The sequence below is a fragment of the Eptesicus fuscus genome, chromosome 4, assembly GCF_027574615.1.
Source record: "Eptesicus fuscus isolate TK198812 chromosome 4, DD_ASM_mEF_20220401, whole genome shotgun sequence".
In the NCBI taxonomy this organism is placed as follows: domain Eukaryota; kingdom Metazoa; phylum Chordata; class Mammalia; order Chiroptera; family Vespertilionidae; genus Eptesicus; species Eptesicus fuscus.
In genome coordinates this window covers 108,745,290-108,769,207 of record NC_072476.1, presented here as the reverse complement: position 1 = coordinate 108,769,207, position 23,918 = coordinate 108,745,290, and the positions used below count along the sequence as shown (strand labels likewise).

The 23,918-nt window shown below is 51.5% G+C and overlaps 1 protein-coding gene across 2 annotated transcripts in view; it reads left to right on the top strand.

The window, feature by feature from the left end:
- Positions 1–23,918, top strand: part of RAI14 (retinoic acid induced 14) — a 133,898-nt gene that overhangs the window by 4,791 nt on the left and 105,189 nt on the right. For both annotated transcript variants that reach the window (XM_054715332.1, XM_054715333.1), the window contains exon 2: positions 15,878–15,960. In XM_054715332.1, coding sequence (XP_054571307.1) covers positions 15,925–15,960 — 36 coding nt within the window. In that variant the 5' untranslated portion in view covers positions 15,878–15,924. The remainder of the gene's footprint in view (positions 1–15,877; positions 15,961–23,918) is intronic.

The following is a 23,918-nucleotide window of genomic DNA, read 5'->3' as shown; positions in this document are numbered from 1 at the left end:
ATCCCGCTGCCAGGAGAAGCTGCCATGCACGGTGGCCTCTTCCCAGACACCCCAACGATTTGGGAACTTGTGAGCCAGTAAGCTCATGGGCCGTGGGTAGCTTTTTCTCTTTCTCTTCCTTTTTTATATGGCTTTATTGACTTTAGGGAGAGGGAGGGGGAGATGGGAGAGAGAGGGAGGAACACTGATGCAAGAGAGAAACATCTGATCAGTTGCCTCACCCACGCATCCCCAACTGCGGATCGAACCTGCAACCTGGGCGTGTGCCCTGACCGGGAATTGAACCAGCAGTCTTTCGGTAGGTACACGGGAGGATGCTCAGCCAACTGAACCACACCAGCCAGGCCAGCGGTTGCCTGGGTTTTTTCCCCCCTTTGTTATTTAAGGCCGAGGAAAATACAAGCGTGGCCCAGCCACAACAGAGCTGGTGCCGGGGCCCGGCCTTGAGCCATGTCCGGAGGTGCGCCCCCAGGGCCGGGTGGTGGTGAGGAGCCTGCCGCTCTCTCTCTGAGCCAGTCTTCTTTCAGACCCAGTCCACCTTCATCACGGCTGAGAGTTGGTTCAGATGCTCTCAGAACCTTCTTGGATCTTTTTAAAAACTATATATATTTATTGATTTCAGAGAGGAAGGGAGAGGGAGACATAGAAACATCAATGATGAGAGAGAATCATTGATCCGCTGCCTCCTGCACGCCTCACACGGGGGATCGAGCCCGCAACCTGGGCATGTGCCCTGACCGGGAATCGAACCCTGACCTCCTGGTTCATTGGTCGACGCTCAGCCACTGAACCACGCCGGCTGGGTGGAACCTTCTTGGATCTTTGTTAAAAAACAAACAAAAACGCTTTAGTTTTTTTTTTTTTGTTTGTTTTTTGAGAGGAGGCACCAAACATTTTTCTATTTTGAGGGAAAATGTTTTACATTTCTTTCCTATATGTCTTTTTAAAATTGGAAGAAACTATTCAAAATATAGGCATAGAAACTACTGCCCAATATCTGTAAGTAAGTCACCCAGGGTTTCCTAGGAGTTTTCCGTTTGTTTGTTTGTTTTTTAAGAAAAAACTCATTTCTGCTGCTCACAGTTATGTGTGTCCAGCCAGCAACCGTGACCAACTCCTCGTTAGATCTTTTCTGTGCTGTTCAGCTTCACACCACGCCGGGCGTGCTCTGTGCTCGCCTTTTCTGTTGCTTTTCTTCTGGAGTCTCTAAAGCCAGACAGGTGTCCTCCGAGTGCCCCGGCCCAGCCGTCTCTGGGCCAGGCCGTGGACGGCTGGGTCACCGCTTGCGCCTTGTTTGACAACAGCTTGCTTTCTTCCTCTCCTTTGAAACAACCCCTGATTATTTGAGGTGCATACCCCTTGGAACAAAGCGCATTGGATTCTCGTTACATTGCAGGCGGGTGTTTCTGTCCACGGTGGCAAAACAAACAGGAGCAGGCACCCTGTCCAGCTGATAGCGGCTTCGGGCGTGGGTGGCAGCCTGCCGGCGGGCTGCTTCTGTGTGTGTGTGTGTGTGTGTGTGTGTGTGTGTGTGTGTGGCTTCCAGATCCCCTGCCCGGCCTGCCTCCCCGGGTGCTGTGTCTTAGGATGCCACTTCATTATAATCTCGGTGCTTTTAAAAAATAGGTATTTTTATTGATTTCAGAGAGGAAGGGAGAGAGAGAGAAAGATAGAAACGTCCGTGATGAGAGAATCATTTATCAGTTGCCTCCTGCACACCCCCCACTGGGGATCCAGCCCCACATGTGCCCTGACCGGGAATCCACCGGTCAACCACCGAGCCACTCCGGCCGGGCATAATCTCAGTGCTTTTCAACGTCCTGAAGAGTTGTGGTTCATGCATTTCATTTCTTATGGCTCGGACAGAGTTGTTATACAGGATATCCGAGTGCTTGCTTAAGGCACAGAGATGTTCTGATGAGAGGGAGGCCTCTGAGTGTCTGGGAGTTTTGCCTTTCCGGATCCTCACCACACCAATCTGTAGCTCACTCGCCAGCTCAGCTGAGTGTGAAAACAGCCGCCTCCCTTGTCTGTAATTATCTTTACATTTCGCTATAACTTGGTGTCTTCAGCAAAGCTCTATGGAAAAGGGATGTTTGACTTGTGAGTTCTGTAACTTTGTTCATTAAGCATATGCTGTACATATGAAAACGACAAGGAAGTAAGAAGCGACCCTCCCCTGGAATGAGGCAGGGATGTGTGAGTGCGGGCCCCCCCGCCCGAGGGATGCCTTTTTCAAATTGGTCCATTCACACTTCCTAGAGGGAGCCGGTGTGTGCCAGCAGCCGATCGAGCGAGGACTGGCCCTCAGTCCGGGCAGCTGGACTTTTTTGAAGGAGTAAACATGTTGGTCTGTTGGCCAGACGTTTAAAAATTATTAGTGGTGTCTCCTAGGCAGCCCAGGGGTGTGTTTTGGGCTCAGGAGCCAAACCTCAGTTTAAACCCGCCTCCTCCACTTATAAACGGTGCCACTGGGCCAGATAAACGCCCTACGCTGCCATCTTCCAATCTGGCCACTGGGGATAACAACAGCATCTAATCCCAAGTGGTGTGAGCGTTAAGTGATAGGATACTCATTTATAACAAAATAGTAGGAAAAAATAAAAATTTGCAAAATGAGATAAAAATTAAGTGATTGTTGTGGTGACTGTTGCTATATTGCGAGTGTTACCATGTTCTATATCCACCTGCCTCGCAAGAACTGCTGCTGTATTGGCCAATGTGAGTGTACCTGCCATTATAACCTATCGCAATAGCAATCGTGAGGGTTGCCCCATATGTCAGTCACTGCAACACATCTGTGTAGTTCACAAGTATTTTCCCTGTGTTGTCAGTCCTCCATTTAGTTCTGTTATCATACCATCAGGCAATGTGGACAATGCAAAGACATGTTTCCTTTAGTAGTGACCAGTCTTATTTGAAACTGCATTGGCACGTTCCTCAGTTTCACCAGACAGCTCGTTTCAATCATAATCTAGGCACCGAGCAATAAAGTCACGTTCAAAATGACGATGGTGAAAACAAACAAGCAAGCAAACAAACACAAAACAAAGTGAAATGGTTGTACTTAGGATGAGTGAGAGGGAGTTACATTTCCTACTGGATCCTTTGGAAAAGTGTCTATTTGTTGATAGACAAAAACACACACATGCTTTCTGAACTGTATACAACAGAGCAGTAGTTGACTTTGCCTGTAAGTGTGTCGGTCTTAAGTGAAATAACATTGTTGGTTAATCATTCCTTCTTTTGCATGTGGCAGAGTAAACCTTTAAAACTACACCTTTCATATTACCATTCACGTGCAGTTAACCTAGATTTTAAACTAGATCTGAGTTTTATGGTTTATGATAGTAAGTGAACGGTAAAGATGGTAAAATACAATTTTATGCTTAATTTTATACTTGCCTTGCTGCTGTTACTGCTAAATGGATGCTGTCATCCCAGTCTTAGAAGGAAAAATCTAAACCTTCACTGTCTCATAGAAATACAAGCAAGCCAGAAATACAAACCACAGAGGTCATTTTAGATTTTCTAGTAGCCACACACACAAAAAAAGGGAGAAACAAATGAAATTAATAGTAATGATATGTTTTATTTTACCTAGTAGATCCAAAATATTATCAACATGTACTTAATAGAAGACTTAGTGGTGTAGTTGACATTCTTTTCCCATAGTAAGTCTTTCAAATCACTGTGTATTTTCTACTTACAGGACTTGTCAATTTGTGCTGGTCACCGGTCGCATGTGGCTAATGGCTGGTCACCGGTCGCATGTGGCTAATGGCTGGTCACCGGTCGCATGTGGCTAATGGCTGGTCACCGGTCGCATGTGGCTAATGGCTGGTCACCGGTCGCATGTGGCTAATGGCTGGTCACCGGTCGCATGTGGCTAATGGCTGTAGTATTGGACAGCATCAGTCTGAGTAACGTGTCATCTTGTCAGTCTTGGAACCCCAGTACCTCCTGACACCCAGAATGCCCTCAATAAATGCACATTTGATTAAGTTTCCCTGTGTCTTTACCCAGTTATCAGGGATTTTGCTCACAGCTTTAAGCATTTCTTTAGAGAAATACAGTAACGTCATCACAGACTGATTACATAGCATAATGGACATTTGTTGTTTTGGTTTACAGATCTGGATCTCTGCTTTTGTACATGTAATCTACATGGACTTTTTCTTTTTTTTTTTTTTTTAACAGTGAAACTGGTTTTCGTAGGCAGGGCTTGTGTGTGGTCCACATTTCTGCGTGTCTCAGAGTTGGTATTCAGAGCATATGAGTAATTAAAACAGGATAGGTGTCTTGTTTTTCCTCTTCAGTTGCCAGTTCTTGAGTAGCTGTGCTATTTTTACTCTGTAAACCCTCCTGGCATCAGGGGCCAGGTACGTGTGGATGTGCGTGGGGAACGGGAGGAGCGTAGTAAATCTTTATTACTGTTCATGAAACAGCCCCGTCCTTCATGTTAATGCGCCTTGTTTCTGATCCCCACACACAGAAAGTGGTCCAGGGCATCAGCGCGCAGGGGTTTGTCTTCCCTGGGCGGGCGGCTCTAGGCCCCAGAGAGCACAGGCCTAATGGGCAGCCTGGGCCTCCTGGTCGGAAAAGATCTGAAGGGCTCTCCATGGGCACTGCCAGGGCAACGGCGTGGCACAGCCAGGCTGGCACAGCCCCCGGGGAGCGATGCCTTGTTGTCTGGGCCACTGTGTTGGGCTCCTCTCCCCGGTGTCTTGTTTAGAATGAATCAGGGCGAGTGAAGGCGGGTTTGCACATCACATCTTCAGGGCCATTCAAGGATTAACTGCCCAGACGATGATTATCCGTGGGCCTTGAGGCCTCCTGGTCCAGCTGAGCCCCAGCCCCCCACCCCCGACCCCGCTCTTTGTTCCCTCCTATCCTGAGGGTTTCCCTTATTCATCCCTAGCCTTGGCTCCTCCCGCAGCGGCTTCCTTGTCCCCCTCGGCTCTGTGGAGCCAAGTCCCCTGGGGAGCAGCGGTGGGACGCCCCGACTCCCTGTGGACCCAGCTGTGACCGTGGCTGTTTCTTTGCGGGGGAGAGGGACAATAGTCTAACCCTCCGCATCTGGAGAATTGCAGTGGCGTTCATTGTGGGCTGGTTCGTGTAGGAGCGGCGAAGGGAGCAGCATGGGCCTCTCAGAGCGCAAATGGCCCAGAAGACCCCGCGGGCCGGCGGCCAGGGCTTCGGCACTGATGGAGGTGAATCGTGAATGGAGCGCTTTGGACGTGGTGGGGACCCGGGCGTGAGGTCTGGGGCGGAATAGATCCAGGAGCAGCGAGGAGTCAAACAGATGAATGAACAGTATGCCCTGCCTGCCCTGCAGGCTCAGAGGGCACGGTTGTCCTGTTCCGTCCATCCCAGGTGGGCTCCGGAGAGTGGGAGGGAATTGAAGGCTCAGAAGTGAGTTTAGCGCTGACTCCAGAGACGCGCTGACAGCTGGAGCTGCGGCGTGCTGAGGTCCAGGCTCCCTTCTGCCTGGAGCTGAGATGATGGCCTGAACCTTCAGAGAGAAGGTTCTGAGGGTGTGTCAGTACTCAGGTTACAAGTGACAGGAGCCCAGCGTGAACTGGCTCGGGCGAGAAGAGGAGTGCCTTCGTTATGGACCCCGGATCCTGGGCTGCCCACAGCAGAGCCTGGAGCCGGGCCTGCCCGGGGCCTCTCGCACACCAGCCCTCTGCACAGGTTTGGGCAGCTGCCAGGCGCACACTTCCAGCTTCTCCACCAGAGAGGAAGGCCTTTCCTTCCTCTTCCCCCTTTCTCCGCTTCTTTCCCCTCCCCCCTGTCCCCTTCCATTCTCCTCTCTCTCCCTCCCTTTTCTGTCCCCGTTCCCTCCTCTCCCCCTCCTGTCTCCCAACTCCCCAAATCCCAGGGAGTCTCTCTGAATCGCCTTGCTGAGGACTCACTCCCATCTCTCAGGGGACAGCTACAGTCAGAATCCTGGAGAGGGGGTCGGGGTGGGAGGATAGTTTTCTAACAGGAGGAAGCACAGTTATCAGAAGGTGGCGGGCACTGAGGACCAAACCAAACCCCCTGGGTCCACCACAGTGTGCAGGCTGAGAGCAGACGCAAATGGAGAGGAGACCTGCCTCGCAGCCAGCAAGCTTCCTCCCTCCACTGGCCTGGAGGTGAGACATGCTCGTGTGTGCACGTGGTAATTGAGTGACATCCAGACACGGGAGGTAGGGAGGCGGGACAGCAGAAAGAATGTTTGTGTCCTCCATCCACTCCCTCGTGTTCCCAGGGCGTCAGAGCTCACAGAGTCGGTTTTAGTGGCTTCTCTCTTATTCTGAAAAGTGTCTGAGACGCTGGGTGGGTGGGTAGAGCTTCAGCAGGCCAAGCAGAACCACTGTGATCATGGCGAATGGCATTGGCAGCATTCCAGAAGGTGGGGAGTCCCAGTGCTCCCCAGGAGGCAGATGTTTGGCAATCCAGTCCGTCATCATAATGGAGCCTGCCACCTCGCTCCAAAGATGCCTTTCATCACCTTAACAACGTGGCTGTGACCTCCTTTTCTCCTTCTGTATTTGATCTTTTAAAAAACAGCCTCCTTGAGGTATGATTTGCATTCCAGAAATTCACCAATTTTAGTATACAGTTTAATAATGATCAGGAAATCTACCGAGTTGTGTAATCACCCCCACAATCTGTGTGTGTGTGTTTAGGGCTAAGCGTATACATACATATACATACAAATGTATGTGCGCGTGTGTGTGTATATTTATATTTATTGTTGAAAGTATTAGAGATGTTCCCCCTTTTTCCCGATTGACCCCTTCTAGACCACCCTCACCCCTGCCCCCAATCTGGTTTTAACACAAACACTTCTCTTACCCCCCAAAGTCCCTCATGCCCATTTGCAATCGCTCTGTTACCATTCCCAGCCCTAGACTCCCCCTACCCTCCTTCCTGTCTCTGTACATTTGTCTGGTCTATGTGTCCCACAAACGGAATCTTACAGTCTGTGTTCTCCTGTGTCTGCCCTTCACTCGGCCCAGTGGTTTGCGCTTCTGCAGGCGCCTTGCCGTGTGGGGCGGGCGGTAGGTATCCGCAGGGCAGCTTCTCTCCTGCGGGGACGGGCACTGCCGGTTAGACGGTGCTGTTGACATAGACGTCAAAAGATGTGGAAGCAGAGGGAACCTTTTCGAGGTCATCTTTAAAATAACCTCAGAGCGGGTGATCGCATGGCGTTCCTGCGGCCGGGGATGACTTTTCTGTCCCAGAGGGAGCTTGTTGGGGCTAAGCCGGGCCTTGTTCAATGGGATGGGCGTAGGGCGGGAGGTGACCTTAGGGCTCTGCTCTGGAAGGCTGATGGGAGCCTGTGAGCAGCACATTTGACAGATCAGATGGCGACGCTGCCAGCGCCTGGGCTGGTTTTTTCATAGCGCTCGTGGCTCTGACTGCTTCACGGGCCGAGATCGGTCCTGGTGGATGGCAGGTCTTATTCACGGGCCGAGATCGGTCCTGGTGGGTGGCAGGTCTTATTCACGGGCCGAGATCGGTCCTGGTGGGTGGCGGGTCTTATTCACGGGCCGAGATCGGTCCTGGTGGATGGCAGGTCTTATTCACGGGCCGAGATCGGTCCTGGTGGGTGGCAGGTCTTATTCACGGGCCGAGATCGGTCCTGGTGGATGGCGGGTCTTATTCACGGGCCGAGATCGGTCCTGGTGGATGGCGGGTCTTATTCACGGGCCGAGATCGGTCCTGGTGGATGGCAGGTCTTATTCACGGGCCGAGATCGGTCCTGGTGGATGGCGGGTCTTATTCACGGGCCGAGATCGGTCCTGGTGGATGGCAGGTCTTATTCACGGGCCGAGATCAGTCCTGGTGGGTGGCAGGTCTTATTCACGGGCCAAGATCGGTCCTGGTGGATGGCGGGTCTTATTCACGGGCCGAGATCAGTCCTGGTGGGTGGCGGGTCTTATTCACGGGCCGAGATCGGTCCTGGTGGATGGCAGGTCTTATTCACGGGCCGAGATCAGTCCTGGTGGGTGGCAGGTCTTATTCACGGGCCAAGATCGGTCCTGGTGGGTGGCAGGTCTTATTCACGGGCCGAGATCGGTCCTGGTGGGTGGCAGGTCTTATTCACGGGCCGAGATCGGTCCTGGTGGATGGCAGGTCTTATTCACGGGCCGAGATCGGTCCTGGTGGATGGCGGGTCTTATTCACGGGCCGAGATCGGTCCCGGTGGATGGCAGGTCTTATTCACGGGCCGAGATCGGTCCTGGTGGATGGCAGGTCTTATTCACGGGCCGAGATCGGTCCTGGTGGATGGCAGGTCTTATTCACGGGCCGAGATCGGTCCTGGTGGATGGCAGGTCTTATTCACGGGCCGAGATCGGTCCTGGTGGGTGGCAGGTCTATTCACGGGCCGAGATCGGTCCTGGTGGGTGGCAGGTCTTATTCACGGGCCGAGATCGGTCCTGGTGGGTGGCAGGTCTAGTCACGGGCCGAGATCGGTCCTGGTGGATGGCAGGTCTTATTCACGGGCCGAGATCGGTCCTGGTGGATGGCAGGTCTATTCACGGGCCGAGATCAGTCCTGGTGGGTGGCAGGTCTTATTCACGGGCCGAGATCGGTCCTGGTGGATGGCAGGTCTTATTCACGGGCTGAGATCGGTCCTGGTGGGTGGCAGGTCTTATTCACGGGCCGAGATCGGTCCTGGTGGATGGCAGGTCTTATTCACGGGCCGAGATCGGTCCTGGTGGGTGGCAGGTCTTATTCACGGGCCGAGATCGGTCCTGGTGGATGGCAGGTCTTATTCACGGGCCGAGATCGGTCCTGGTGGATGGCAGGTTAAAGAAGGATGTATTTGTTTCTCGAGAGAAATCTCATCCCCTGGCTAATGGCAAGTTCTGAATATAGGGAGGGAGACTGATGTTCTCAAGAGAGTTTTACTACATGATTATGATGATGCAATATCTGAATGACATTTGTGGCTTAAAAAGAATGTGGTCATTTCTTTGCCAAAAAAAAAAAAGAAAAGAAAACTTGTTAGAATGTTTTAGAAAGGATTCACTGCCAAAATGAAGCTACTGCTTTTATCTCCCCTCCCCGCCCCCCCTTTACTTTTCTCTTCTTTATCATCTGGGAAATCTTTAACACACCTGCTCCGTAGTTAATGCATAAAAAAGATGACATCTGTGAAAGCTCCCATCCCATCATAATGCTCAGCAGAGTTTACTCGTGTGTTTATTCATCCACCCATCCATTTATTCATGTGTATCTGGTTTGCCGAGTAAGCAGCCGCCTAAGATGTAACCATTGAGCATCTCTGTCTTAATGTCCCACTACCTTTTTAAAATTTATTAAGTGAATTCTTTGCCTCTGGGTAAAAGCTATGACTTCTCTGATTAGTCTTTAGTACAAAAAAGTTCTACAGTCAATTTCAGTTGCTAAATACTTTTTAGAAATTGAGGTAAAATCTTATCTAATAATAGACAAACATGTAAATTGACCGTACCTCCGCTGCGCCCACAGCCAATCAGGAGTGAGAATGCAAATTAACCTGACAAAGATGGCGGGTTAATTTGTATATGCAGGCGCGGAGCGGCCGGGTGGGGTGGGACTCCTGCTATTGGGGGGCGGGGGGCGGAGGGAGCTACAGGAACAGTGCTCTGGCTGGGAGCGAGGCCTTGCAGGCTCTCAGGTGGCCAGGAGCAAAGCCAGGGAAGGAAGGCCTATTCTTGCACGAATCTTCGTGCAACGGGCCTCTAGTTGACCTATAATATCCTATTGATATATAATGTATCTAGTTTCAGGTGCACTGCATAATGACTTGATATTTGTATATATTGCAAAATGATCACCACAATGAGTCTAGGTGACATCCCTCACCTCACATAGTTACAGAATTCTTTTCCTGTGGTGAGAACTTTTAAGGTCTACTTGCTTAGTATTATGCTAAGTGAAAGAAGCCAGTCAGAGAAAGACAAGTATCACATGTTCTCACTCATATGTGGAATCTAATGAACAACATAGATCCAGAGACATAGAAGCATGGAACAGATTGCCAAATCTCAGAGGGAAGGCAGGGAGTGGGTGGGTGGGAGGTGATCAACCAGAGAACTTACATGCATCTATGCATAACCCCTGGCCACAGACATAGGGTGGTGGAGCCCTGGGGTGGAGGGCAGGGGGCGGGGGGCGGGCTGGAAGTGGTCAATGGGAGAAAAAGGGGGACATATGTAATACTTTCAACCATAAAGATAAAAAAAGAAGACCTCTCTTAGCAACTTTCAGACATGCAGCACAGTGTTGTTAACTGCGGCCGCCAAGCTGCACGTGGCTTCCCCGCAGCTTGTTTTATAGCTGGGGGTTTGCACCTTCTGACCCCTAGGGTTTCTGTGTGACGGCCCTTGCTCTTTGTAGACTCTCACATTCCGTTATTCAAAATGGTCCGTCCCTTGGCTCAGCTCAGTGTGTGGGGGGAGGTGATGATGCATGAGGAGCCACGCAGCGAGTGGGGCAGGGGGGGGGCGGGCTGGAGGGAAAGGAGGGGCCCCCGGGTAAGACTTCGTAGGCCCTAGGAGTTGGGCTTTTATGTACTTGTTTCTAACTCCTTTAGTGCTCTTGTATGTATGCGGTAAAACCTCATCATCCAGCGCGGCTAACCCAGTGCACTTGGCAGAGACAGTCTTGCTGAGGTCAAAGGTGAAGTCTAAAGGCAATCCAGGGTCCCAGCCCAATCTTTGTCTCACACGTTAATGCATGAGACATGTATCGATCGAATGCCGATGGCCAGCACCCTAGAGAAATGAACGCCAAGTGAAAATCCCAACCCGAAGACCCACCATCCCAGGGTTCGCAAACGGGGGTGCACATTCTCACATTCACTGAGCAAACTGCTAGCGGGGCTCCCGACCTCATGCACACGCGGGGTCTGAAACGGGGCCAGAGTGTGTGCAGGTCGGGGGAGGGTCTTTCTTTGGAGAGAACTGTCCGGGATTCCCACCACCTCTACGCAGCCTCCCGAGAGAAGCTTCTAGGACGGCTTAACAAGACTGGACAGGTGTCTGGCCCTTGCCTGGAAAGTCTGGGATGGGCAAGTGCCCTCTTGTGGGAGGGGACTGACGAGATGCCCTCCCCCCTCAGTGTTTGCTTTACGGCTAGCGAGGCCCCTACCCGTGTTGTGAAGACCTCTCTGATTTTTTCCCAGCCTCCAAAGATGTCTACTCCTTGAATTTCTGTATTATTTGACAGCTAATTATTAGATAGTTTTGTATCATTTCCTTCTCAGACCCTTGGTTTCTATTCACATCCTCCATCGTGCCTGCCCAGTGCTTACAATTTTTTCCATGCATATATACAGTGGCATACTACTGAGCCATTAGAAAGGATGAAACTGCCATTTGGGACAATGCGGCTGGATCTTTTTGTGCATTAACGAAGGAGCCTGTGGGGGGCGCACCTGAGTGTCCTGGTGCTGCTGAGGGCTCCGGAGAAGTGTTCTCAATCCCAGGGTGGAAGGATGAGCTAGTGAGAGGACGTTGGCATTGCCTCTTCTCCTCCAGTGCTGCGTGGTCACAGGGACTTCACTGCCCTTGACTCCTTTCGGGTGGATGCTAACGGATGCTTGTGACTCAGGAAAATGCAGAGCTACCATTTGCCTTTGCCAGTTAGTACTGGTCCCTCGTAGCCATGGGGAACCAGCTAGTTGCTCTCCTAGAATTTAGAGTGTGGGGGGCTCCCCTCCCAACTCCCCATCTTTGTTAGACTCTGTTGTAAGAGTCTAACGAAGTCAGTGCTCGAAGATGTTGATCTATCATATCTATTTGTACAATGTCTCTAGTTATTTTTTAATGAAGTGTCAGTTATAGGTATAGTATCGTTGTGTCTAGGACAGTGGTTCCCCCAATCTAGCTGAGCATCCAAATCACCAAGGAGTTAAAACAAAAATGACAGATTCCTGAGCCTCACCTCTGATTACAGGATCAGAATACCTGGCTGAGGCCCCTAGAGAACCCTCAATGCTGACATAATTGGCAACCTGGCCTTAAAAATAACCCTTGGGTCATATGTGGGGGTGTGAATGGGGGGTGAGGAGACATAGTCTGAAGATGCAAGAGGAACTCTCTTCCTAACCACTTCAATCGGGTGTGTTGTGGTATAGAAATAGTGAAAGAAAGAAATACTAGGAGCAACCACATATTAGTGGGAAGGGCATTATTGTTCGTCTTTGATCCTTTAAAGTTTCTTTCAATCAGTCCAGGGATTTCTAACCTGGAATTTTCCTAACTCTTAAGGATTGGAGAAGGTAATGGAGATTATGAAGCTATTAGAAAACAACAGTTTTTTATTTTTATTTTTTGAGATATAATTTACATTCTATTCAATTCACCTACTTGAAGTGTACAATTGAATGGTTTTGGTATGATCACAGGTTGTGCAGCCCTCATCACCCCAAAAGGAAACCCCATATTCATTATAAGTTACTTTTAATACTCAACGAACTCTAACTTATTAGTTTATAATAAAGCTCAATAGGCTAATAGCAAGGTTTTTTTTTTTTTTTTTTATTCAGGCTAGAATTACATCAGATAAGAGTAGTTCATGTTAAGCTTTGATTGCGAGCTACATTATTTTGTAAAGGAAAAAATGGATTACTAAGTAAAGCCTGTTTGTGGGACCCAGTCTCTCACATGAGAAGGCACCCAGGCTTGCACCTCTGCACTGCTCCATCCCGGTGGACGGAAGCACGGCTGACTCAGTGTCACGTGATGACTGCTGACCAACGATGGAGGCCATGTTTCAGTGACTTATTTTGGCCTGAGCAGGAAGTGAACTGTCTCATAGTCCTGCTCGGTGGGTGGAAGTGCTTTATTCTGCTCGAAATGGAAGAATTTAGTTCAACTTTGCCCACGTAGGTGTAACACGTCATCCTCTTGAACGAAGCGTCTTGATTAAGTGACATTTCCAAGGGCTGCTAGTAGTGGAGCCTTGCTAAATTAATGGATGTCACCTCACTCATGATGGCTGGTAGCCCAGTTTTCGCTTTGGGAGTTTGGACTTGGGAATCGGAGCTGTGAGATTCCAGCTGACCCAAGGAAGGCAAGGAAGTCCCTGATTTACTTGTAGGCCCTCTTGGGGAGGAGGAGATGCTGAGGCAGAGGGAGCCCACCATCTTTTCAGGGGCAGGTTACTTCCCTCTAGTCCTGGCTTCCATGTGTTAGAAAGCAGTGACCCATTCCTAACTTTAATTACCCCCAGCTACCATTCTTGGTTTTGAAGGTACTCTCCTGTAGGTTTCCCGTGACCCCTGTCTCTACCATCCTGAAGTTCTGCCCATGGACCACCCAGCTATCTCACACCCAGCGCCATGATTCCAGGAAGACAACCATTTCACAAAGCATCCCTTCCCCTGGGAATTTTGGGAATTCGTTGCTTTGTTTATTTAATTTCCTTCAAGTACAAGAGTTTGCATACTTCTCACTGGCATGCTTTAATAAAAAATTAAGCCCCAAAGACAAGCACACACATCATACAAAACTAGTCCATCGCCTATGAAAGCCCACCAGGACCTCACGGAAGTCTTCCCCACCATGACTGAAGGAATGCTTTGGGTGGTTCTGCCTTGGTGGGCTACACAGTTTGTGGATTATCCAAGCCGTGGCCTCTCTTCTCTCCCTTTCCTGTTGCATGGAGTTGGCCTCTTTCTTTGGTTATTAGCACTTCGCCCAGAGGGTGGAAGGACTTGAACTCCAAGGATGATTTCCATTTTCTAGCTGCAGTTGGTGGAGGTTTTGTTGTTCCTGGCATTTTCCGCTGACTGCCCTGTGGGGGGGGGGGGGGGGGAACCACACCGTACTTCCACCTGCATTCATCAGAAGGTGGTTTGTTTTGGCATGAAAAGGGGCTGCTTATAACCAGTGCAGTTCAGACAAGTGTATTCCATTCCCTGTTTATCTACCTCAATCCTAGGTTCTCAAACGTCAGTGCGCAAAAGATGGAACCAAGTAAATTCCTGGGCCCTGCTCGCTAAGATTCGGTTTCCACGGGATGTGCACTAGGGTTTTGCATTCAGCAAATTGTCCCCAGGTCCTTCTGATTCAGATTCATTAGGGGCCAACCTTGAGAAACACGGTCCCCGAATTGGCACTTGGCTGTTCACATCCCAGCCCCGCCTTCTCTGTGGTCACATACTTGGCAATTACCAAGGTGCGGTTACAGCGTGTACAGTTTCCAAGGCAACATGCATTTTGTCACTTCTGCCTACCAGGCTGGGTAGATGGGACAGGGACCACAGGGAGGCCCAGTAGCCTGGGACCTCCAGGTGAGTGTCACTGAAGTGCTTCGTGGTGACTGGCTCATGCCGTTCATCCGCGGACCCTGCTGAATGGCCGCAGCAGCCAAGAGAGTGAACACGTTGGAAGCCAGCGAGGTGGACGCGAGGAGGGATGAGCACAGCCACTCAGCTGCTGGCATTTCCCCCCTCTGTGTCCGCAGAACAGTCTGGTCCAGCAAGGTCAGGCGGTGGAGGAACGAGAGACAACCTTGCGAAGCTTTGGAGAAACAGTGTCCAGCGGGAGTCAGCATTTGACCGCCTTTTCTTAGTTCTCAATGGACAGTGCTGGGAGGTTTATCTGGCCTCACTTGAGGCTTGAAGTGGCATTCATAGAGCGCTCACGACCCCATTGATGGGGACTCGCACACAGATTTCCTTGCCTTTTTGACCTAAACGCAAAGGTTCCGCACGCTGTGCATTTTCCACGTTTAATAAAGCCCAGACCGTATTTTAGCACAGGATTCTGCGTCTCGGCTTTAGTTTTAAAGTGAGAGGGCGGCGGGAAAAGCGTTCAGCGAGCAGACCTTGGGGCCTGGTCCTGAGTTCTAGCACAAGCGGGCCTTGGAGTTTCCTGACTTCTCCGAGGCTCTGCTTCTGGAGAACAAGGGGCTCAGACGCCATCCATTGTGCTAACTTTTGGAGGGTGACGACCCCCCTGCAGAGCCTCAGATGAAAACTGTTTTCTTCCCCGAAAAAAGTACAAACTTAAGAAAATGACACTCACTTCTCAGGGGCCACAGACCCTCTGAAGTAAGGGGACTCTTAAGACTGTTTCAGCTCCAACTGGGAATGGCTGGGCCCCACAAGGCCCTGGGGAGTCTTTTTCGTTGTTTCAAGTGGCCTCCTGAGGGGCGAGGTATGTGCTGAGGGAGGTTTTGTTGTTCCTGGCATTTTCCGCTGACTGCCCTCTGACGGGGGGAAACCACACCGAAGAAAATGAACAGGGAATGCGTGGCATCTGGGGTATGAACCACGGCGTCCTTATGGGTCTGCAGTGTGGTGACCCCTCGAAAGGCGGTGGATGGTGCAGTGATCACACGGAGGGTGTGGAGGAATCAGTCCGGCCTGCAGATCCTGTGTTGTGTACAATGACAGCTGAGTAGTTAAAGTTGTCCTCTTAACGTTTGGGAAGTTGGGTGACATGTCAAGATTTGGTTCACTTGAAAATGTCAGAAGGTTCCAGGGAGTAGTCTGTCATGGGTGGAAACATGTCCTTTCCCACGTCTTAGCTCTGACTGCCTTCCTAACTCAGCCCCAAGCTCCTGCGCAAGGTGCAAAGTTGTAGTCCCCTCAGGAGGGAGTATCCCCTCAGGAGGGAGTAGTCCCCTCAGGAGGGAGTATCCCCTCAGGAGGGAGTATCCCCCTCAGGAGGGAGTATCCCCTCAGGAGGGAGTATCCCCTCAGGAGGGAGTATCCCCCTCAGGAGGGAGTATCCCCTCAGGAGGGAGTAGTCCCCTCAGGAGGGAGTATCCCCTCAGGAGGGAGTAGTCCCCTCAGGAGGGAGTATCCCCTCAGGAGGGAGTGCCCGTGGGGTTATTTGGAAACCTCGGTCCTTGACCTCTTTCTTTCTCTCTCTCGTAGGTGTTGAGCAGTCTCCTCTAGAGCTTTGGAAGCTGAATGGACTGAACATGAAGAGCTTGAAAGCCAAGTTCAGAAAGAGCGACGTAAGTACATGGGGACGCCGCACGCTCTGGAGCGGCCGGGAGGTCAGAAACAGCCTCCACTCCCACCGCTGAGGCGCTGGCCGGGCAGCCACAGCCGGTGTCCCCGGGCCCAGCTCAGGTGGCTTTCGGGAATGGCCAGCTCCAGGTTCCTTGCTGTGTGTGTGTGTGTGTGTGTGTGTGTGTGTATAGCTTTCCAAAAGGACGTTTTTAAATTCCTGGGGTCTGGGCCTAGGAGAGAAAGGAACGGATTGCACATCTTAAGGGAAGAAATCAGTAAAAACCTCGGCATTTCTTAAGTCCCCCAAATCCGATTTTCAGAGGAAGCTAGTCTTAGGAGGTGGTTAAAGAATTACCTCTTAGCATGGTTCGTGCTGAGCCTTCGGGAACGCTTCTGAACTTCCTGTCAGGGCTTTTATGGTAAAAACAGTATCTAGTGCCGCTCTACCTTCACTCCCCCTGAATTCCTGGGCTTCTTACTCATTTGTTATTCAGCAGAAGAGACTTTGGGTTGGAGGAGCCCGCTGTGATGTCAGCATTGTGAAACACAGCTCCCGGAGGAGAAAACGGAGAAATAGAGCATAGCAGCGGATTATACCCAATGCTGTTTCAACAGAAGGTTGCCTCACAAACCCTGCCGAAGTCCCAGCTTTGCGTTAGCTGCATTCCAGATGCTTCCAGCGGAATTGTTGAGTGGGAGAAATTCACGGGAGGGCTTTGCTGGGATTCTGGCTACGTCATTTTCATAATGGGCGTGCTTGGCTAGCCTTTAACATTCGGTAATGGAAGGTGAGCCGGGGATTCATTGCTTTGCCGTGAATTCTATGACAGCTTGGCCCAACCACACTTTTTTGTGAGAAGCAGAGGCTGCAACTTTTATGGCTCACACACACACACACACACACACACACACACACACACACACACCTCCTTTTGGCTGAAGCTTATCTCCTGAGGTTGCATCATGACAGTAACTTACTGCCCTGATAAGACCCAAGCCAGAGGAGACGCTTGCGGGATGATTGCAGAACCTTATCTTGCTTGAAGGAAGTCAGACCTAGAAAGGTTTTCCAGGGAGAAGGTGGCCTCCGCTTCTCCCTCTTCCGGTAAGCTAACCGGCGCTCAGTGTGAAGTGTCTGGGGCAGAGTCCCATCCAGCCAGCCTTTGGCCAGGGACAGCCTCGGTCATTGATTTCCTTAAGTTCCTCTCCTCCCCCCCACCCCCCGAGAAACTCCCGCAGCCCCCTCCTCTGCTGGCCGTACAACCCTGGAGCCTATAGATCGCGTTTGTCCTTCTGCCCAGAAGGAAAAGGCACTTAAATGGAAAATGCTGCCCGGTTGAGCGGAAATGGATTTGAAAAATGTGTGGCCAGGTTAGCAAATGTCTTTTCCATTCCGGGAGAATCGGGGGAGCGCCCATTTATACCGGTGAGAGTGCTGGAGCAAAATTGGATCGGTCTGGAGTTCCGTGGTGCCTGCACGGGGGCAGGGGGCAGTGAGAGACCCACACACTTTGGGCTTAAACAATTAAAACCTGTGGCAGTAGGGAGGGTGTTGCTGGACTCTAGTTTTTAAATGAAAACGGAACTCTTTCCACGATAACATGAAATCACGGTAATAATACTATTCAAAGCTCCTGGGGTTTGGCAGCGAAGGCTTGTGCACTTGGCAGTGCGCGCTGAGAGGAAATGCGAGTGGAGCGAGCTTCGGGGAGGGAGAGGGGAAATTGGTATGATGGGGCCAGAAAATAGCCAGTGGCTCCCCAAATGCACCCCAGATTGCTTCCCAGAGCCACGCTATTGTGCAGCCAAAGGCGGGGGGTGCAAACCGGAAAGAAAGCCCTTCCAGACCCCAGTTTGTTCCTGAGCCACGTGACCGTGTCACTGAGCATTAGAGACTCGCCGTCCGGCCGGCGCTCTGCCCGGCTCTTATGGGAACTCATTTAACCTTGCCGTGACCTTGCGTGGTAGGTATTCTTGTTAGGCTCACTTTACCGATGAAGAAGCTGAGGCCCAGCGAGGCACAGGAACTCGTCTGGCTTCTTAGAGTTTTTTTTTTTTTTTTTTTTTTAATATTTTATTGATTTTTTTACAGAGAGGAAGGGAGAGAGATAGAGAGTTAGAAACATCGATGGGAGAGAAACATCCATCAGCTGCCTCCTGCACACCCCCTACTGGGGATGTGCCCGCAACCAAGGTACATGCCCTTGACCGGAATCGAACCTGAGACCCTTGAGTCCGCAGGCCGACGCTCTATCTACTGAGCTAAACCGGTTTCGGCGCTTCTTAGAGTTTTATGTTAGACAACCGACCAGTGCTTTGTGACAAAGCCGCCGGTTTCCAGAGCCCAGGTTCCCTGGAAGAACACATCTGGCTGGAGATTGGATTTTACAAAACAGGATAATCTAGGCCAGTGGTCGGCAAACTGCGGCTCGTGAGCCACATGCGGCTCTTTGGCCCCTAGAGTGTGGCTCTCCCACAAAAAACCACGTGCGGACGCACACGTACAGTGCGATTGGAACTTCGTGGCCCATGCGCAGAAGTCGGTTTTCGGCTCTCAAAAGAAATTTCAATCGTTGTCCTATTGATATTTGGCTCTGTTGACCACTGACTAGGCGGTCGCTTGGGAAAGCAACTTTGGGCCTCGATGTGTGGCCTTGGGCAAGTCTCTTACCTCTGCTGAACCTCAAGTTCCTCCTCTGAAAAGTAGAGAAAATATTAGCCTTAAAACGTTGTTGTTTCATGACAACAACTTTTTAAGGCTAATATTTTCTCTAAAAAAAAAAAAAAAGCGGTTGTTGTGAAGGGTATGTGTTCTCATGTATGTAAAACACACATCTGAGGACCGGGCGGTCAGGAGATGCTTGGCGAATATTTATCCTTTTCTCTTAATCAGAAACCCGTGATAAAAAGGGGGATCGGGAAAGCATCTAAGGTCTGGGGGGTCGAATCATCTGGTACCAGTTGCTGCCCCTGAAGATCCCGGAAACGGAGCTGGGGGTGGGTCGGGGAGGGAGGCTTGCTTTTCAGTGGGCGCCTTCCGGTCTGACTCTTTGTGTGTGTATGTATGTGCACATACGTGTAATCACTTGTTACAAGGATAGTAAACGTCCAACAGTTTACATGCAGTGAAATGAGCCCAATGATGATCTTCTTCACCTGGAGTGCGTGGTCTCTCCCAGAGAATGAACCCGAACCACCAGCCATCACCCTTTCCGGCTCGCCTCCGGTGCGGCTGAGCGGAGCAGCGGCAGAAAGCGCTCCTTGGGTTTCGGGGGGCGGGGGGGGGGGGGCGGTGGAAGAAGGGACGGCGGCTTTTTTTTTTTTTTTTTTTTAAATATATTTTATTGATTTTTTACAGAGAGGAAGGGAGAGGGATAGAGAGCCAGAAACATCGATGAGAGAGAAACATCGATCAGTTGCCTCCTGCACACCCCCTACCAGGGATGTGCCCGCAACCAAGGTACATGCCCTTGACCGGAATCGAACCTGGGACCTTTCAGTCCGCAGGCTGACGCTCTATCCACTGAGCCAAACCGGTTAGGGCGGGACGGCGGCTCTTGTTCCTGCTTTCAGAAAGAAGGCAGGCGACCCTGAGGTCGCGTTCCAGCCCGCCTGTGCCTGGCGGTCGCAGCCTGGCCGGCTCGTGGCGCCCAGAGCAAAGCCCAGGAGGGAAGAAGGACACACGCGCCCCGGGGAGCCCCATGGGTGGGCGTCCGGTCCCTCTGCTGCTCCAGGCCCGTCGGGAGGGAGAGCTGTAGTGGAGGGGAGAGCTGTAGTCGGGCGGGAGAGCTGTAATCCTGCGGAGAGCTGTAGTCGGGCGGGAGAGCTGTAGTCGGGCAGGAGAGCTGTAGTCGGACGGGAGAGCTGTAGTCGGGCAGGAGAGCTGTAGTCGGGCGGGAGAGCTGTAGTCGGACGGGAGAGCTGTAGTCCTGCGGAGAGCTGTAGTCGGGCGGGAGAGCTGTAGTCGGGCAGGAGAGCTGTAGTCGGACGGGAGAGCTGTAGTCGGGCAGGAGAGCTGTAGTCGGGCAGGAGAGCTGTAGTCGGGCAGGAGAGCTGTAGTCGGGCGGGAGAGCGGTAGTTGGGCGGGAGAGCTGTAGTCTGGGGGGAGAGCTGTAGTCGGGCGGGAGAGCTGTAGTCGGGCGGGAGAGCTGTAGTCGGGCGGGAGAGCTGTAGTGGGGGGGAGAGCTGTAGTCGGGCGGGAGAGCTGTAATCGCAGGGTGCTTTCTGGAACAGCTGGCTCGAGACGACCACCCCCTGAAGGGCAGGTTTATGGGAGTGTGATAGGGAATGAACCCGATCCTGTGGACCGTGGGTACATAATGTCATGGTCTAGTTGCTTTAATCCCTGACCATACTTGGGAGCCTGCAGGTAACGCCCCAGAGAGAGGTATGGAGCCCCACACGGGTCCTTCTCCCGTGCATGGCCTTTCCCAGTTCCCCTGTGTCTTCATTGTGGGCACCCTTAACCATGGGTTGGATACTAGAGAGAACGCGGGAGGAAGGTGAAGTTTGGTGCTTGCCTTGAAGAAGCTCATAAAGGGAGGTGGGAGGAGGAGAAGTGCATGGAAGAAATAACTAAGGCAAAATTCTAATTGTGTGGAATACAGGTTTTAAAGGGACCGTCTGGATGAGAGAAGCCAGTTGTAAAATTGTGGGGTCTCGATGGTCAGTGCTGTGGGTTTTCAGAGAAGGGAGAATCACTGGGAACGGGAGAGCAGGGAGAGCTTTCTGAGGAGGCTTTTTCCATGTAGAGGACGGGTGAGAGGGGGGAGGGGAGGGGAGGGCATGGAGCCAGCCATGTAGCACAGTGGTGACTGCCTTAAAATTCTGCCCTTGACGTTGTCATACTTCAGGAGCCCTGGAGCGTGCCCAGGGCATGGCTCTGAGTCTTTTAACAAGAACACTACGAATATTTCATTCTCGTTTTAAGAAGGGGTGTACTTGACTTTGATGCTTATAAAATGAGCACAGAGTCCTAAATCACCATCATTTATGTCTTTTATGGCTACAGTTTGAAAGTGAGTTCTTTACCTCTTTAAATATCTGCAGCAACTTGTACGTGGTTCCACATGGAAAAATGAGCTGTCAGCATGAGCAGCGAGGCCAAGAAGGCTGGGATTTCCCTTTGCTAATAAAACGCCCCGGCTTCTGGAATTTCTTTGTCAATGCCAGTTTTTGGTGCCGTGAGTGAAATGGGTGGAGGCTGAGGCATGGGAAATGGGGTGGAAAGATCTTTGTCACAAATCTTGAGGTAGGCCTCTCAGACACGACCGAGGCCTTCGGAGTTGACTTTGCGGGCGTGCGCGTTTAATTGGATGAAAGATTTGTTCCCAATTATGTTTTCCGTGGTAATAGGGAAGCACTGGGCATTCCTTTAAAAAAATATAAAAACCAAAGCAGCCAGTTAAAAATGGCTGGCTCCATGAGAGATGAAATGGATGGTATTCTTTACGCAGCAGTCATTAAGGGGTGCAGCCTTCACCCAGACATGCACACACCCCGTGGACCCCAGGAACCAGACCTGCTCAGTCAGGTGCTTGAATTCCTTGCCTGTTGAGGGAGCAGCTCTCATGAAGGTCAAGAATCGACATCTCTGCCAACGTATTTTTTTTCTAGAAGATTTAGTCCTTTCTAATAAGTTCTTACACGTGCCCAAGCCTCCCTCCCTTCCCCTAACTCTCCCCCCCCCCGCCCCCCCCCGCCACCACACACACACACACACACACACACACACACACACACAGGAAAACGGGAGGGTTGAGAATCCAAGTGTGCCTGTTGACAGAGGAGCCCTGGCCTAGCCTATGGTAAAGCTCAGCCGCTTTGTCTTAGGCTGATTTCAGGCTGCATCAGGGGTGACCTTATTGGGTAGAGGCATGAGACTCGGCTTCTGGAGAGGCATTCGGGCAGGTCTGTGTCACGCCTCATACTTTCCGGGGCTCGTCAGCCCTTCTTCCATGGGGCATGTGTTTGCCGCCTGACTTCACCTCGTGTAGCTTCCCAGGGCTGCCGGAAACGGAAACCTGGCTGCTCAAGCAACAGGAATGTGTTGCCTCACGGCTCTGGCGGCTAGAAGTTGGGGACCGAGGTGTTGGCAGGGTTGGTTCTTGGCACGGCTGTGAGGGTGGACCCGCCCCAGCCTCCCCCAGCGGCTGGTGGTTGGCTGGCAATCCTGGCTTGTAGGGGCGTCAGCCCGATCTCTGCCTTCATCTCCACGTGGTGCCCTGTCTTCCAATTCCCCCTTTTCCAAAGGGCACCGGCCCTGCTGGATGAGGGCCCCCTCTGTCGACCTCCTTTTAACTCGATTGCCTCCGTAGAGACCCCACCTCCACATCAGGTTGTATTCTGAGGTGTGGAAGAATTTAGGTTTTGTCTGGGCCAGGGGCACAATTCAACCCCGAACATACCTCTGTGCCTTCCTCCTAGAGCCGGTTCTCCGAAGCCCTGGCATCCCCCACCGAGCATGCACACCCATGGACGTCAGCTCCAGGGGGCTGTCTTCAGTGTCTGATAGCCAGAGACCAGAATACCACCGATTTTCAGAGGGTGACCCCGAAATAGCAGGAGCGAGCACGCATTGCCCGCTGACCTACCCCAGAAATGAGAAGAGCTCTCACTGATTGAACGTTTACCCTGTGCCGGGCACTGCACCGAGCCTCGGTGTGCCCTCTGTCACGGGATGTTGACAAAACTCGACCCAGCAAAGAGTGCTGTTATCATAGCGGTTCCAGAGGAAGGCGTTAAAGGCCAAGGGAAGGGAAGTCATTTGGCCAAAGTCACACATTTGATAAATGGCAGCGGGATCGGATCCCGGGACCTGCCTTGCCACCAGCCTCCCCTTATTAACCACGGCACTCGCTGCCACAGGGCATCCGCATTCCTGAATCCAAAGCTTCAAACGGAATCAAGTCAGTTCTGCCCTCCGGTCCTCAGTGTAGAGACCCAGGCAGTGGTTTTGGGTCATGGGGCGTGCTGTCCGGAGTGGCCAGGCTCACCAATATCGCTGTCCTTCCCCGGGGCGGGGCGGGGCTGGGGAACCTGGGGCTGTTTGTTTCCTGGAAGGTAAACGCACTTGAGACTTAAGTACGAGAGAGCAAATGCTACTTCCGCTCTTCCACCAGAGCCACTAGAACATCTGTTCCCGAATGGAGCTCACTGGGTCACAGCTTCTTTCTAGTTACCCTCGACCCTGATTCCAGGAATTCTTGGTCAAACCTGATTCCATCCCAGCTGCGGCGGAGGCCAATATGAAACTCGGAATCGGGCACCTAAACGTGGGAAATCTGCTCATCTGCACGGCAGTGAATCATCTAGGTTATTACCTCTTATCTCTTTTTTCCCCCCCCGAATTAATTACCTCCTAATCATTTCAAACTGTTGTTGGCCTTGGCGTTTTTTGTTTTGACAAATTCTTGTATGTAACGTCTCCTAGGGAGCAAAATAGAAACCGCTTCTGAGTTTACTCTGGGGAGATTTTCAGCTGGGTCTCCACTCAAAGATCTTTGCTACAGAAAGGTGGTTCTTTTCATCGATGTGGCTACAGGTGTCAGCCTTCGCCAGAGGCCAGCTGTGTCTGTGAAGATGGCAATAGTGACTAGCTTGGACTTTCCTCGTGTTTGAGTCCCCACCTCCTTTTAAACAAGGGAAGTCAGCATATTTTGATCAACTTGATTACCCAGTTATTAGTTTTATCACATTAATGAAGTCATTTTCACTCTTTGGGAAGCTCTGCCTGGCGATATTTTATTTTTCATTTTCTCCCGAGGGCAGATGATCGGATGGTCTTTGCTCCCTCCTTCCTCCTGGGCTGTCCAGCGGGCTAGCTGGTCGGGGAGTACAGAGATTGAAAATGTGGGAAGAGAAGGAAAGAAAAAGGCTAAAGGTCCACATCTCCTTGGGTGGGGGTATTGGCGGGTGCGTTGCCCAGCGCTGAGGCTGTTTCTGTGGCAGTTATTCCAAC